Source organism: Trichechus manatus, unplaced genomic scaffold, assembly GCF_000243295.1.
Source record: "Trichechus manatus latirostris isolate Lorelei unplaced genomic scaffold, TriManLat1.0 scaffold00057, whole genome shotgun sequence".
NCBI lineage: Eukaryota > Metazoa > Chordata > Mammalia > Sirenia > Trichechidae > Trichechus > Trichechus manatus.
Window position 1 is genome coordinate 10,566,957 of NW_004443993.1, and position 12,211 is coordinate 10,579,167.

At 44.5% G+C, this 12,211-nt stretch overlaps 1 protein-coding gene across 1 annotated transcript in view; it reads left to right on the plus strand.

Annotated features, from left to right (window-relative positions):
• The first annotated feature begins 7,662 nt into the window (after positions 1-7,662).
• MYDGF (myeloid derived growth factor) overlaps positions 7,663-12,211 on the plus strand; it is a 20,790-nt gene continuing 16,241 nt past the window's right edge. The window contains exons 1-2 of the mRNA XM_004378446.2: positions 7,663-7,844; positions 9,356-9,406. Coding sequence (XP_004378503.1) covers positions 7,668-7,844; positions 9,356-9,406 — 228 coding nt within the window. The 5' untranslated portion in view covers positions 7,663-7,667. The remainder of the gene's footprint in view (positions 7,845-9,355; positions 9,407-12,211) is intronic.

Here is a 12,211-nt window from a genome sequence, read left to right on the forward strand (position 1 = left end):
TCTTAAAAGTCTGTGAGTGGCCATCTAAGATACTCCACTGGTCTCACCCTGTCTTGAGCAAGGGAGAATGACGAAAACTAAAGATACAAGGGAAAGATTAGTCCAAAGGACTAATGGACCACGAGTACCATGTCCTCCACCAGACTGGTCCAGTACAACTAGCTGGTACCCGGCTACCACCACTGACTGCTCTGACAGGGATCACAACAGAGGGTCCCAGACGGAGCTGGAGAAAAATGTAGAACAAAATTCTAACTCACAAAGACCAGACTTACTGGCCTGACAGAGACTGGAGAAACCCCAAGAGTAGGGCCGCTGGACACTCTTTTAGCTCAGTAATGAAATCACTCCCAAAGTTTACCCTTCAGGCAGAGATTAGACAGGCCCATTAAAAAAAAAAAAAAAAAAAAACGAGACTAAAGGGGCACAACAGCCCAAGGACAAGGACTAGAAGGCAGGAAGGGACAGGAAAGCTCAAGGTCAAGAAAGGAAATTGCTGACTTGTCATGGGGTTGTTAACCAACGTCATCAAACAATATGTATACTGTTTAATAAGAAACTAGTTCTGTAAACCTTCATCTAAAGTACAATAAAAAAAAAGAGAGAGAGAGATCAAAATACACATTGCATTGGGCAAATCTGCTGCAAAAGACCTCTATAAAATGTTGAAAAGCAAAGATGTCACCTTGAAGACCAGGGTGCACCTGACCCAAGCCATGGTGTTTTCAATCGCCTCGTATGCATGTAAAAGCTGGACAATGAATAAGAAAGACTGAAGAAGAATTGACGCCTTTGAATTATGGTGTTCGTGAAGAATATTGAACATACCACAGACTGCCAAAAGAATGAACAAATCTGTCTTGGAAGAAGTACAGCCAGAATGTTTCTTAGAAGCAAGAATAGTGAGACCTTGTCTCATATACTTTGGACATGTTATTAGGAGGGACTAGTCTCCAGAAAAGGACATCATGCTTCATAAAGTGCAGAGTCAGCAAAAAAGAGAAATACCCACAATGAGGTGGATTGACACAGTGGCTGCAACCACGGGCTCAAGCATAAGAACAATTGTGAGGATGGTGCAGGACTGGGCAGTGTTTCGTTCTGTTGTACATATGGCCGCTATGAGTCTGAACTGAGTCAACGGCACCAAACAATAACAACAACAAATTCATGAGGGATTTTTGTCCTTAGTTTTCTTTTTTAGTGGTGTCCTTGCCTTTCTTTGGTATTAGGGTTATGCTGGCTTCATAGAATGAGTTCAGAAGTATGCCTTCCTTTTCCATGTTCTGGAATAGTTTGAGTCGAACTGGTGTCAACTATTCTCTGAATGTTTGGTAGAATTATTCAGTGAAACCATCGGGGCCAGGGCTTTTTTGTTGTTGTTGGGAGTTTTTTTTTTTTTTATGACTCCCTCAATTTCTTTTTTTGTTATAGGTCTGTTCAAATCTTCTACATCAGTATATGTTTGTTTAGGTAGGTGGTGTGTTTCTAGAAATTTGTCCATTTCCTCTAGGTTTTCAAATTTCTTGGAGTACAGTTTTTCATAGTATTCTGTAGTGATCCTTTTTATTTCAGACGGTTCTGTTGTAAAGTCACCCATCTCTTTTCTTATTGGGGTTATTTGCACCTTCTCCTGTTTTTCTTTTGTCAGTTTGGCCAGTGGTTTGTCAATTTGATTAATCCTTTCAAAAAACGAGCTTTTAGTCTTGTTGATTCTTTCTACTGTTTTTCTGTCCTCTGTTTCATTTATTTCTGCTCTAATTTTTATTCTTTCATTTCTTCTGGTGACTGTGGGTTCTTTTGCTTGCTCTCTTTCTAACTGTTCAAGTTGTAGGGTTAATGTTTTTCTCCTTTTTTTATGTGTGCATTTATTGCTATAAATTGACCTCTGTGCACTGCTTTTATGCCAAAGGTTTTGGTGTGTTGTGTTTTTGTTCTCATTTGATTCTAAGAATTTTTCAATTCCATCTTTGATTTCTTTTATTACTCAGTAGTTTTTAAGCAGGGTTTCATTTACTTCCATTTATAGATTTTTTTCCCTTGCTCTTCCTGTTATTGATTTCTACTTTTATAGCGTTGTGGTCAGAAAAGATGCTTTGTATTATTTCGGTGTTTTTTAATTTGTCGAGGCTTGCTTTGTGGCCTAAAATGTGGTCTATTCTGGAGAACGATCCGTGAGCACTGAAGAAGAATGTGTACTTTGCCGCTGCTGGGTGATGTACTCTGTATATATCTATGAGGTCAAGTTGGTTGATTACAGTGTTTAGATCTTCTGTGTATTTGTTGAGTTTTTTCCTAGTTGTTGTCCTTCACCAAGTGGTGTGTTAAAGTCTGCTAGTATTATTGTAGAAGTGTCTATTTATCTTTTCAGTGCTGTTAGAGTTTATGTATTTTGAAGCTCTGTCGTTTGGTGTGTAAATATTTATTATGGTTATGTCCGCTTGGTGGATTGACCCTTTAATCATTACATAATGTCCTTCCCTTGTCTTTTATAAGGATCTTGCTTTAAAATCTATTTTATCAGAGATTAATATTGCCGCTCCTGTTTTGTTTTGGTCGTTATTTGCTTGATATATCCTTTAAGTCTTAGTTTATTTATATCATTGTGTCTACAGTGCGTCTCTTGCAGACAGCATATTGATGGGTCGTGTTTTTAATCAATGGGTCCTGTTTTTAATCCATTCTGCCACTCTCCATATCTTTACTGGTGCATTTAGGCTATTTACATTCAGTGTGATTATCGATAGGTATGAGTTTATTGCTGCCATTTTCTTATGATTTTTTTGTGGTGTTGACTGTTTTTTTGTTCCTTTTAATTTTATTTGCTGAGGTTGTTGTTTTTTTTTTTTTAATTGTGGCTTGTCTTTTCATTTCCTTCATCATTTTTGTTTTGTGTAGCTGAATCTTTATGATTTCCTTCTTGTATATTTTGATGAGGAGGTTTGTTGACTTTCTTTGTGGTTGCCCTGAAATTTACCTTTATCTTCCTGAATTTAAAGCAGTAATTTATTTCTTGATTATCACCTTGACTTCCTCTCCATATGGAAGTTCTAAACCTATACGCTTTATTCCCGTTTTATGTTTTGAAGTGGTTGTCAGTTACAGATTGACATCTCTTATTCCCTGTGTTCCATATTTTAGCTTTACCTTATTTTTGAGAGTTCTTTATCTGGGTTGATATCTGTCTAATGTTGTCATGTGTTTCAATCTCAAGTTGTTGTCTGGTGTGTTATTATTTTTCTGTCCAAAGGTGTCCCTGTAATATTTCTTGTAAAGTTGGTCTGGTTTTTACAAATTCCTTTAATTTCTGTTTATCTGGAAATGTCCTAATTTCACCATCATTGTGAGGGATAATTTTGCTAGATATATAAATCTGGGTTGGCGATTTTTTCTTTCAAGGTTTTATATATACTATCCCATTGCCTTCTTGCCTGCATGGTTTCTGCGCAGTGATCAGAACCTATTCTTATTGATGCCCTTTATAGGTGATCTTTCATTTTTCCTGGGCTGCTTTCGGGATTCTTTCTTTGACTTTGCTTTTGGAAAGATTATGATATGTCTCGGTGTTCTTCTACTGGGATGTGTCCTGTATAGGTTTTGTTGTGCTTCTTGTATAGATATCTTCTCATCTTTCATGATATTAGGGAAGTTTTCTGTCAACATATCTTCCACAATTCTTTCTGTGCTTTTTGTTGACTCCTCCACTTCTGGGATTCCAATCATGCGTAAGTTATTCTTTTTGATGGTGTCCCACGTAACTCTTAGGCTGTCTTCATTTTTCTTCATTCTTTGTTTTTGATTGTTCCTCGAACAGGTTTGTGTCAAGGGATTGGTCTCCTATTCCACTGATCCTGTCTTCCATTGTTTCAATTCTACTCCTATGACTTCCCATTGAGTTGTCAATTACTGCAATTTTATTGTTAAGCTTCTGGATTTCTAGTTGGTGCTTCTGTACCATTTCTAATTGTCTACTTATTTTGTCATTTTGTTCTTGTATTGTTTTCCCGAGTGCTTCTAGAGTTTTGTCTGTGCATTCCTTGGTTTTGTCTTGTGTTCTCCATAATTTTGTGTTTTCCCTGATTCCTCTGAGGACCCTCTACATAAGCCTTTTGAATTCCTTATCAGTAAACTCCATTATCTTTTCTTCCTCAGGGAGGATTTCTGGTTCTTTATTATGGTCACTTGCTGGGGCCATGTTGTTCTACTTCTTTAGGTGGTTTGCTATTGTGTGTTGTCTCTGGGACATTAAGGAGTTATTGTATTTATTTTTTACTCGTGTAATTGTTTGCTGGGTCCTGTTTTTTGTTTGTTTTGATGATTCCTGGCAGGTACGGCTGGACGGGTACTGTAGTCACTGGACTGGCCGTGCTGCAGCACTCCCCACCTGTCTTTGGGTGGGCGTAGTGGCAGATAGGTGTGGAGCTTGGGTCTCTGTTTACTGATTTTGCAGGGCAGCTGAGGGTTGGTTGGTTTGGCTTTGGCCTCTGTCTTCAGTTTGGTGGCTCAGGAACAGGGAATGGTGCTCTCCATGCAGGTGGAGCAGCCAAAGTGGTAGCTGTGGTGGGTAAGTGGGGGTGGGGAGGTGTGGTTGGTAGAAAGGGGGCAGCAGGGGGACGTTGCTCTACCTCACACAGTTGCTCTACCTCCACCTCTTCCTGGGTAGGGGAAGTGAGGAAAGAATGGCAAGTGAATGTTTGCTCGGTCTCACTGCATCTGTCCCGAGGTCAAGGGCCACTGCTCCTGAGTATCTCTGGTTCTGGATCTGGCACCCTCCCTGTCTCTGCTTCTCTCCATATGTGTCTATAGAAGTTCTCTATCCCTTTTGGGATATTCATGAAGTTTCCTTGCTCTTTTCTTCACCCAAGGTCACTGCTGCCTTTGTCCTAAGTTAGCCGTGGTGGGCCGGGACAGCTGGCTGAACTCCGCCATTCCGTGTTACTCCTTTTTTGCTGCTTTCCTTATTCCTTCCAATTGGTATTTGGTTCATTCCTTAGACTTTTGTTTTTGATGTTCAGGGTTCCTGGATTATTATGTTTCTGCTTTGCTTGGTTTTTTGGGTCTTTGGTTCAGGGGAACATTATGTTGCTTGTGATTAAGCTGCCATTTTAGCTCTGCCCACTTAGTCTTAGTCTTAGATTTTTGACTTAATATATCTTGGGGATTGTACCACATTATTGCACTATTGTTGTTAGATGCTGTCAAGTTGTTTCCAACTCATACTGACCCCATATGTAGCAGAAGTAAACATTGCCCTGTTCTGCACCATCTTCACAATCGTTGCTTTGTTTCAGGCCATTGTTGCAGCCACTGTGTCACTCCATCTCGTTGAAGGTCTTTCTCTGTTTCACTGACCGTCTACTTTACCAAACATAATGTCCTTCTCCAGGGATTCAACTCTCCTGATAACATGTCTAAAGTAAGTGAGACACTCTTGCCATCCTCATTTCTAAGGAGTATTCTGGCTGTACTTTTTCAAAGACAGAGTTGTTCATTCCTCTGGCAGTCCATAGTGTATTTTTACACTAGACTTACCTTATTTTTAATATTTGCATTCAATTCTGCTATGTGAATGTACTATAATTTATTTCACCACTCCCCCATCAGTGGGTACATAAGTAATTCCGGACTTTTTGTTAGTTTAAATCAGTGTTGTAAAGGGTCAGAGAGTACATATATTAATTTTGTGAGCCAGCCTGTGTCACAACTACTGTATTCTGCCCTTTTAGCATTTCTGTGTTCCAAAAAAAACTGTATTTATGAAAACAGGCAAAGGGCCAATTTGGCCTACCATAATGGGGCAACCCCTGGTGTAAATGATACTATAATAAATAGCCTGTACATGCTTTAGGCATATGAGTTCATAGCATAAATTTCTAGAATTATCAAAAGGCATATTCATTTTTAAAGAATACTGCCAAACTGCCCTCCAAAGAGAATGCCCCAGTTTATACTCCCATCAAGAGAATTGTGCCTATTCCTCCATTCCCTCACCAGTACTGAGAGTTATAAAACATTTTTCTTTGCCAATCTTAAGGGTGAAACATGGCATCTCACTGTAATTTGAACTCATATTTCTCTTATGTGTGAGGTTAAGTATCTTTTACCTATTTTCCATCAATCGTCTGTTCATGTCCTTTGCCCACCTTTCTTTTGACCGGTTGGCCTCATTGATTATAGATGCTCTTTATATACGAAGGAAACCAGTCCTTTGTCATAAATGCTGCAAATCAAAGTATGTTGCAGATCTCAATGTGTTTTATTGATCAGAAGCTCAGCCAAGATCCTGGGGCCATAATGCCCACTGCAGATTTAAAGACTGGCTGGATCAGAACAGGAACCAGAGGTGTCACTAATAGAAAGATCATTATACTGGTTGAGAAAACACTGAATTATTGCACTCTAACAAACAAAATGAATGCTTAGAATCAATGTGTCAAGGAGAAGGAACTTCTTTAATCCACTGCAAAATAAAGTGGGTTCCTGCGTGGTGCAGTTAATGTGCTAGGCTTGCCAAAAGGTTGTAGGTTCAACTCCACCCAGAGGTACCTCAGAAGAAAGGCCTGGCTATCTACTGAAAAATCAGCCACTGAAAACCCTATGGAGCACGGTTCTACTCTGACACACACGAGGTCTCCATGAGTTGGAGTCGACTGGATGGCACATGGCACTGGTACTGGATTAAGGTTACGCATTTTTGGCAAGACTATCACACAGGTGGGGAGCCCTGGTGGTGCAGTGCTTACGAGCTGGTCCGCTAACCAAAAGGTTGGCAGTTTGAATCCACCAGCTGCTCCTTGGAAACCCAAGGGGCAGTTCTACTCTGTCCTATAGCATCTCTAAGAGTCAGAATCAACTCGATAGCAACGAATATCACAGAGGTGATGTTGGATTCTTCTCAGTGCATTGTACCAGTAGGCACGTGATGCTGGTATCTTTTCTCACGAGTGACGTTAACTTTGCTCACTGGGCTAAGGTGATGTCTGCCTCGCTTCGCCTCTGTAAACTTACTGTTTTCCTCTTTGAAACTAATAAGTAGTAGCCCTGGTGGCGCAATGGTTAAGTGCTCAGCTGCTAACCTGAAGGTTGGCGGTCTGAATGCACCCAGCGGCTCCTCGGAGGAAGACTTGGCGATCTCATTCCTTAAAGATTAAAGCCTAGGGAACCCTATGGGGCAATGCTACTCTGTCACATGGGGTCACTATGAGGCGGAATCCACTCAACGGCATCCAACAACAACAAATAATAGGTATCTTGGGAGGAAACATTTTGAGGCTATACAAATATCCTGTTACTCATCACATCTTCTCCCACTAAATTTTAGCATCCATCCACGGATCTTGCATATGAGGTGGTTACCTAATGGTGATCTTCTCTTTTCCTCATTCCTTCTCCATTTATTCACTGGAAGAGCTGTAGGGTCAATCCCACTACTAGTAACTAGGAGAATACCGGACCCTGAACCCAGGAAACGCACTCTCGACCGGTTTCCCCAGAGTAAGGTCAATCCTTCCAAGCCCCGCCCCCAAGATGGCGGCCCAGGCGGGCGGAGGAGGCGGGGCGGCGCTGAGTCACGTGGCCCCGGGCGCCGACGTGTCCTCCGATGAACGCCCCACGTGTCCCTCGCCGCGCCCCGTCCGCCGCCGTTGCCCCGCAGACACGGTCCCAAGATGGCGGCGCCCAGCGGAGGAAGGATCGGCGGCGGAAGCGCGAGTTTGTGGGCCGCTCTGCTGCTGGCGGCCGTGGCGCTGAGGCCGGCCGAGGCGGTGTCCGAACCCATAACGGTGGCGTTTGACGTGCGGCCCGGCGGCGTCGAACACTCCTTCTCCCACAGCGCGGGCCCTGGGGTATGTGCCACCGCCTCCCGGGGAACTTGAGTGATGGCTGCCGGGGGCGGGTCCCGGGAGGGGGGCGCAGATCTTGGGGGCGTGGTCACCAGCCTCAGTCCCTGTCCCACGCACAGGGCAAAGCCATGGGTCACCCCTCACCAGCCCAAGTGTCCAACCAGACCTATCCCCAAGACTGGGGGCCAGGCAAGTCCCTGGCCCGTGGAAGGCAAGGCGGACCTAGCGGTGGGGAGAGATGAGAGCCGGCCTGCAAGCTTGGAGGCTTCGACGATGCTCCCTCGAGGCCCTCTTGTGTGTCGTCGAGTCGATTCCGATGTATAGCGACCCTATAGGACAGAGCAGAAATGCCCTTTAGGGCTTTCTAGGCTGTAAGAGGGCGCAGTGGTTAAGAGCTCGGCTGTTAACCAAGAGGCTGGCAGTTCGAATCCACCAGCTGCTCCTTGGAAACTCTCTGGGGCAGTTCTACTCTGTCTTATAGGGTCCCTATGAGTTGGAATCGACCCGACAGCAATGAGTTTTTTGTTTTTGTTTTTTAAATCTTTACAGGAGAAGATTGCTAAGTCCCTCTCCTGCAGAGCCTCTGAGTGGGTTCAAACCACCAACCTTTCAGTTAGCAGCCGAGCGCATAACCCTTGTACTAAAGGGCTGCTCCAGGCAGCTCAGATCAGGAAGTGGACAAACGTTGTTTCCTCCTTCCCTTGCGCAAAATCCCTACCTTTTTCACTGAGGTGGTGAGGTCAGTCCTCAGAAAAGGAGCTTACCTGCAGCCAGCAGGCCTGGCTGTAGCCCAGTTCTGTCCCCAGCTTGTTAGAGAAGTCACTTTCCTTTCTCACTTGCTGTTTCCCTGCCAGGTATTGTGCTAAATGCTTTATATGTCAGGCCCATTTTGCCAGTTTAAAACCAGCTGCTGTCCAGTCGACTCCAACTCGTGGCAACCCCATACGTGTTAGAGTAGAACTGTGCTCCACAGGGTTTTCAGTGGCTGATTTTTTGGAAGTAGATCGCGAGGCCTTTCTTCCTCTGGGTGGACTCGAATCTCCAACCTTTTGGTTAGCAGCCAAGTGCATTAACCATTTGCACCACCCAGGGATTCCTAGGCCCATTTTACAGATATGTAAACAGAGGCTCAGAGAGGTTTTCGCTTGCCCAGAGCCTATAGTAGAGCAGAGGTGGGCCCCAGGTGTCCCTGCTTCCAGAGTCTGTGTTCCTGGCCGGGGGGGGGGGCGGTGCAGGAGGGTGACCTCCCCTTTCCTGTTCTTTATTCCCCAGGAGCCACATGGGTTGTTTCTTCTGACCCAGGGGCTCACTAGTAGGGAGGCGGGCAGGGGAGTTTGAGGGCTGCAGCCCCTGGCAGGCCTCAGAGGGCTGGTCTCAGAGGAATCCTGGTCCCACTCTGTCCACCTTAGTGTAGATGCTCAAAAGGGAGGTCTTACTTGCCCACGCTATCATGCAGGATCTCAGGAGCCCTAAGGATCACCACCTACCACGCCTTTCTTTTCTCTCTTCCCTAGGACAAGTATACTTGCGTGTTCACCTATGCTTCTCAAGGAGGGACCAATGAGGTGAGTTGTTCAGAACCAAAGTTCGGACACACTTTCACACGGAGACGCTCTCCAGGTGACAGTGGGGCTGGGTCATCCATTCATTAACGTACATTCATTAAACTATTCTTGCTAAACCAATCAAAGAGAGGGCACTCGATTTAAAGAGAGAATACAGTGTCCACTCACCCTCCTCCCTCGCCCCCCGGCGAGCAGACGTATGGACAGAGGGAGGGAGAAGAGATAGGAATCTGATGCTCCCAGGAGCCTCTGGCATCCTGAGCTGCCATCAAGTCGGCTGTGGCTCGTGGTGACCCCGTGTACAACAGAACGAAATGTTCCCTGCTCCTGCATCATCCTCACACGCTTCGGCGTGTCTGAGCCCATCGTTTCAGCTCTTGTGCCAATCCTTCTCACCAAGGGTCTCCCTCACCACTACTTCACCAAACATCATGTCCCCCCCAGCGATTGATCCCTCTTAATGACGTGCCCAAAGCAAGTCGGACAGTGTTCTGTTGTGACCCATAAGGTTTTCATTGGCTGATTTTTCAGAAGTAGATCACCAGGCTTTTCTTCCTGGTCTATCTTAGTCTGTAAACTCCACTGAAACCCGTCCACCACGACTCACCTTCCTGGTATTTGAAGTACCCGTGGCATAGCTTCCAGCAGCACAGCAACACACAAGCCACCGCAGTATGACAGCCTGACAGACAGGTGGTAGAAACCTTTATTAGAGGGGTTGTATTAGCCTAATTCCAAAAGGGATCTAATTCCAAAAAGTCAGCCATTGAAAGCCCAATGGGGGGAGAAAACAAGCCCTATGGAGCACAGTCCTACCGTGCCACACCCGGGGTGGCCATGAGTCAGAATCAACTCAGCGGCAACTGCTTTGGGTTTTTTGGTTATTAGCCAGCCAAACGGTGCAAATGGTTAACATGCTGAGCTGCTAGCTGAAAGGTTAGAAGTTTGAGTCCACCCAGAGGCACCTTGGAAGAAAAGCCTGGCAACCTGCTTCTGAGAAGTCAGCCATTGAAAACCCTATGGAGCACAGTTCTCCCTACCTTGCTTGTGGTGGTGGATACACGACTGTTTGCATTTGTTAAACCTCACAGATATTTGCATGAAAATGCGTGCATTTCACTATGTATTAATAAATAATAGCTACTGTTTTTGTGTCATTTACTGTCCTACTGGAAAAGGACATCATGCTTGGTAGAGGGTCAGCGAAAAAGAGGAATGAAATGGACTGACACAGAGGGTGCAACAGTGGGCTCAAGCATAACAATGATTGTGAGGACGGCGCAGGACCGAGCAGTGTTTCGTTCTGTCGTACATGGGGTCACTATGAGTCGGAACCGACTCGCCGGCTCCTGACAACAGCGACAACACTGTACCAGGCCAGTTACCATCGTAACGCCCCTAGGACATAGGCGTTTTATCACCACCTTACAGATGAGACTTCAGAGGCTCAGGCCGAGCAGGATACCCAAGAGCACAGCCCATTAAAGCGTGTGTGTCAGAAACCCGGGTGTTGACCCCAGCATCTCGCTGCATGACCCGCCCTGCAAACCTGCCTGACACCTTGACCACAGGCGAGAAACGAGGGTCTCGTTCGTACAGGGACAAGATGACCTTTCCCAGGCAGGTCAAACCTAATGAGAAGAAACTCTTGTTTTAAATTTGTTCATCATTTTTTTTTTAGTTAATATTTTTCTTATTGTGGTAAAGTACTCACCACATGAAGTTTACCATTTTGACCATTTTTAAGTGTGCAATTCAGAGGGGTTAATTACAGTCACCATGTTGTACGACCATCACCACTGTCTATTCCTAAAACTTGTTCATCACTCCAAACAAACTCTGTACCTGTTAAGCGAACGCTCCCATTGCCCCTCCTGCCAGCCCCGGAACCTCTCATCAACTTTTTCCTCTATGTTATTGTTGTTGTTAGATTCCATTGAGTCGGTTATGACTCATAGCGACCCTGTGTACAACAGGGAGAAACACTGCCCGGTCCTGCACCATCCTCACAATCTTTGCCGTGTTTGAGTCCATTGTTGCAGCCACTGTATCAATCCATCTCCTTGAGAGTCTTCCTCTTTTTCACGGACCCTCTACTTTACCAAGCATGATGTCCTTCTCCAGGGACTGGTCCATCCTGATAACACGTCCAAAGTAGGTAAGACGAAATCTCGCCATCCTTGCTTCTAAGGAGCATTCTGGCTGTACTTCTTCCAAGACAGACTTTTTCCTTCTTCTGGCAGTCCATGGTATATGCAATATTCTTCACCAACACCATAATTCAAAAGCATCAATTCTTCTTTGGTTTTCCTATTGTCCAGCTTTCTCATGCATATGACGCAACTGAAAATACCATGGCTTGGGTCAGGTGCACCTTAGTCCTCAAAGTGACATCTTTACTTTTTAACACTTGAAAGAGGTCTTTTGCAGCAGATTTCCCAATGCAGTATGTCCCTTGCTTTCTTGACTGCTGCTTCCTTGAGCGTTGATTGTGGATCCAAGTAAAATGAAATCCTTGACAACTTCAATCTTTTCTCCACTTATCATGATGTTGCTTATTGGTCAAGTTGTGAGGATTTTTGTTTTCATTATGTTGAGGTGTAATCCATACTGAAGGCTGTAGTCTTTGACCTTCATCAGTAAGTGCTTCAAGTTCTCTTCATTTTCAGCAAACAAGGTTGTGTCATCTGCATCTCACAGGTTGTTAATGAGTCTTACTACAGTCCTGATACCATGTTCTTCTTCATATAGTCAAACTTCATTGCTTATTTGTTCAGCGTACAGATTGAATAAATAAGGTGAATG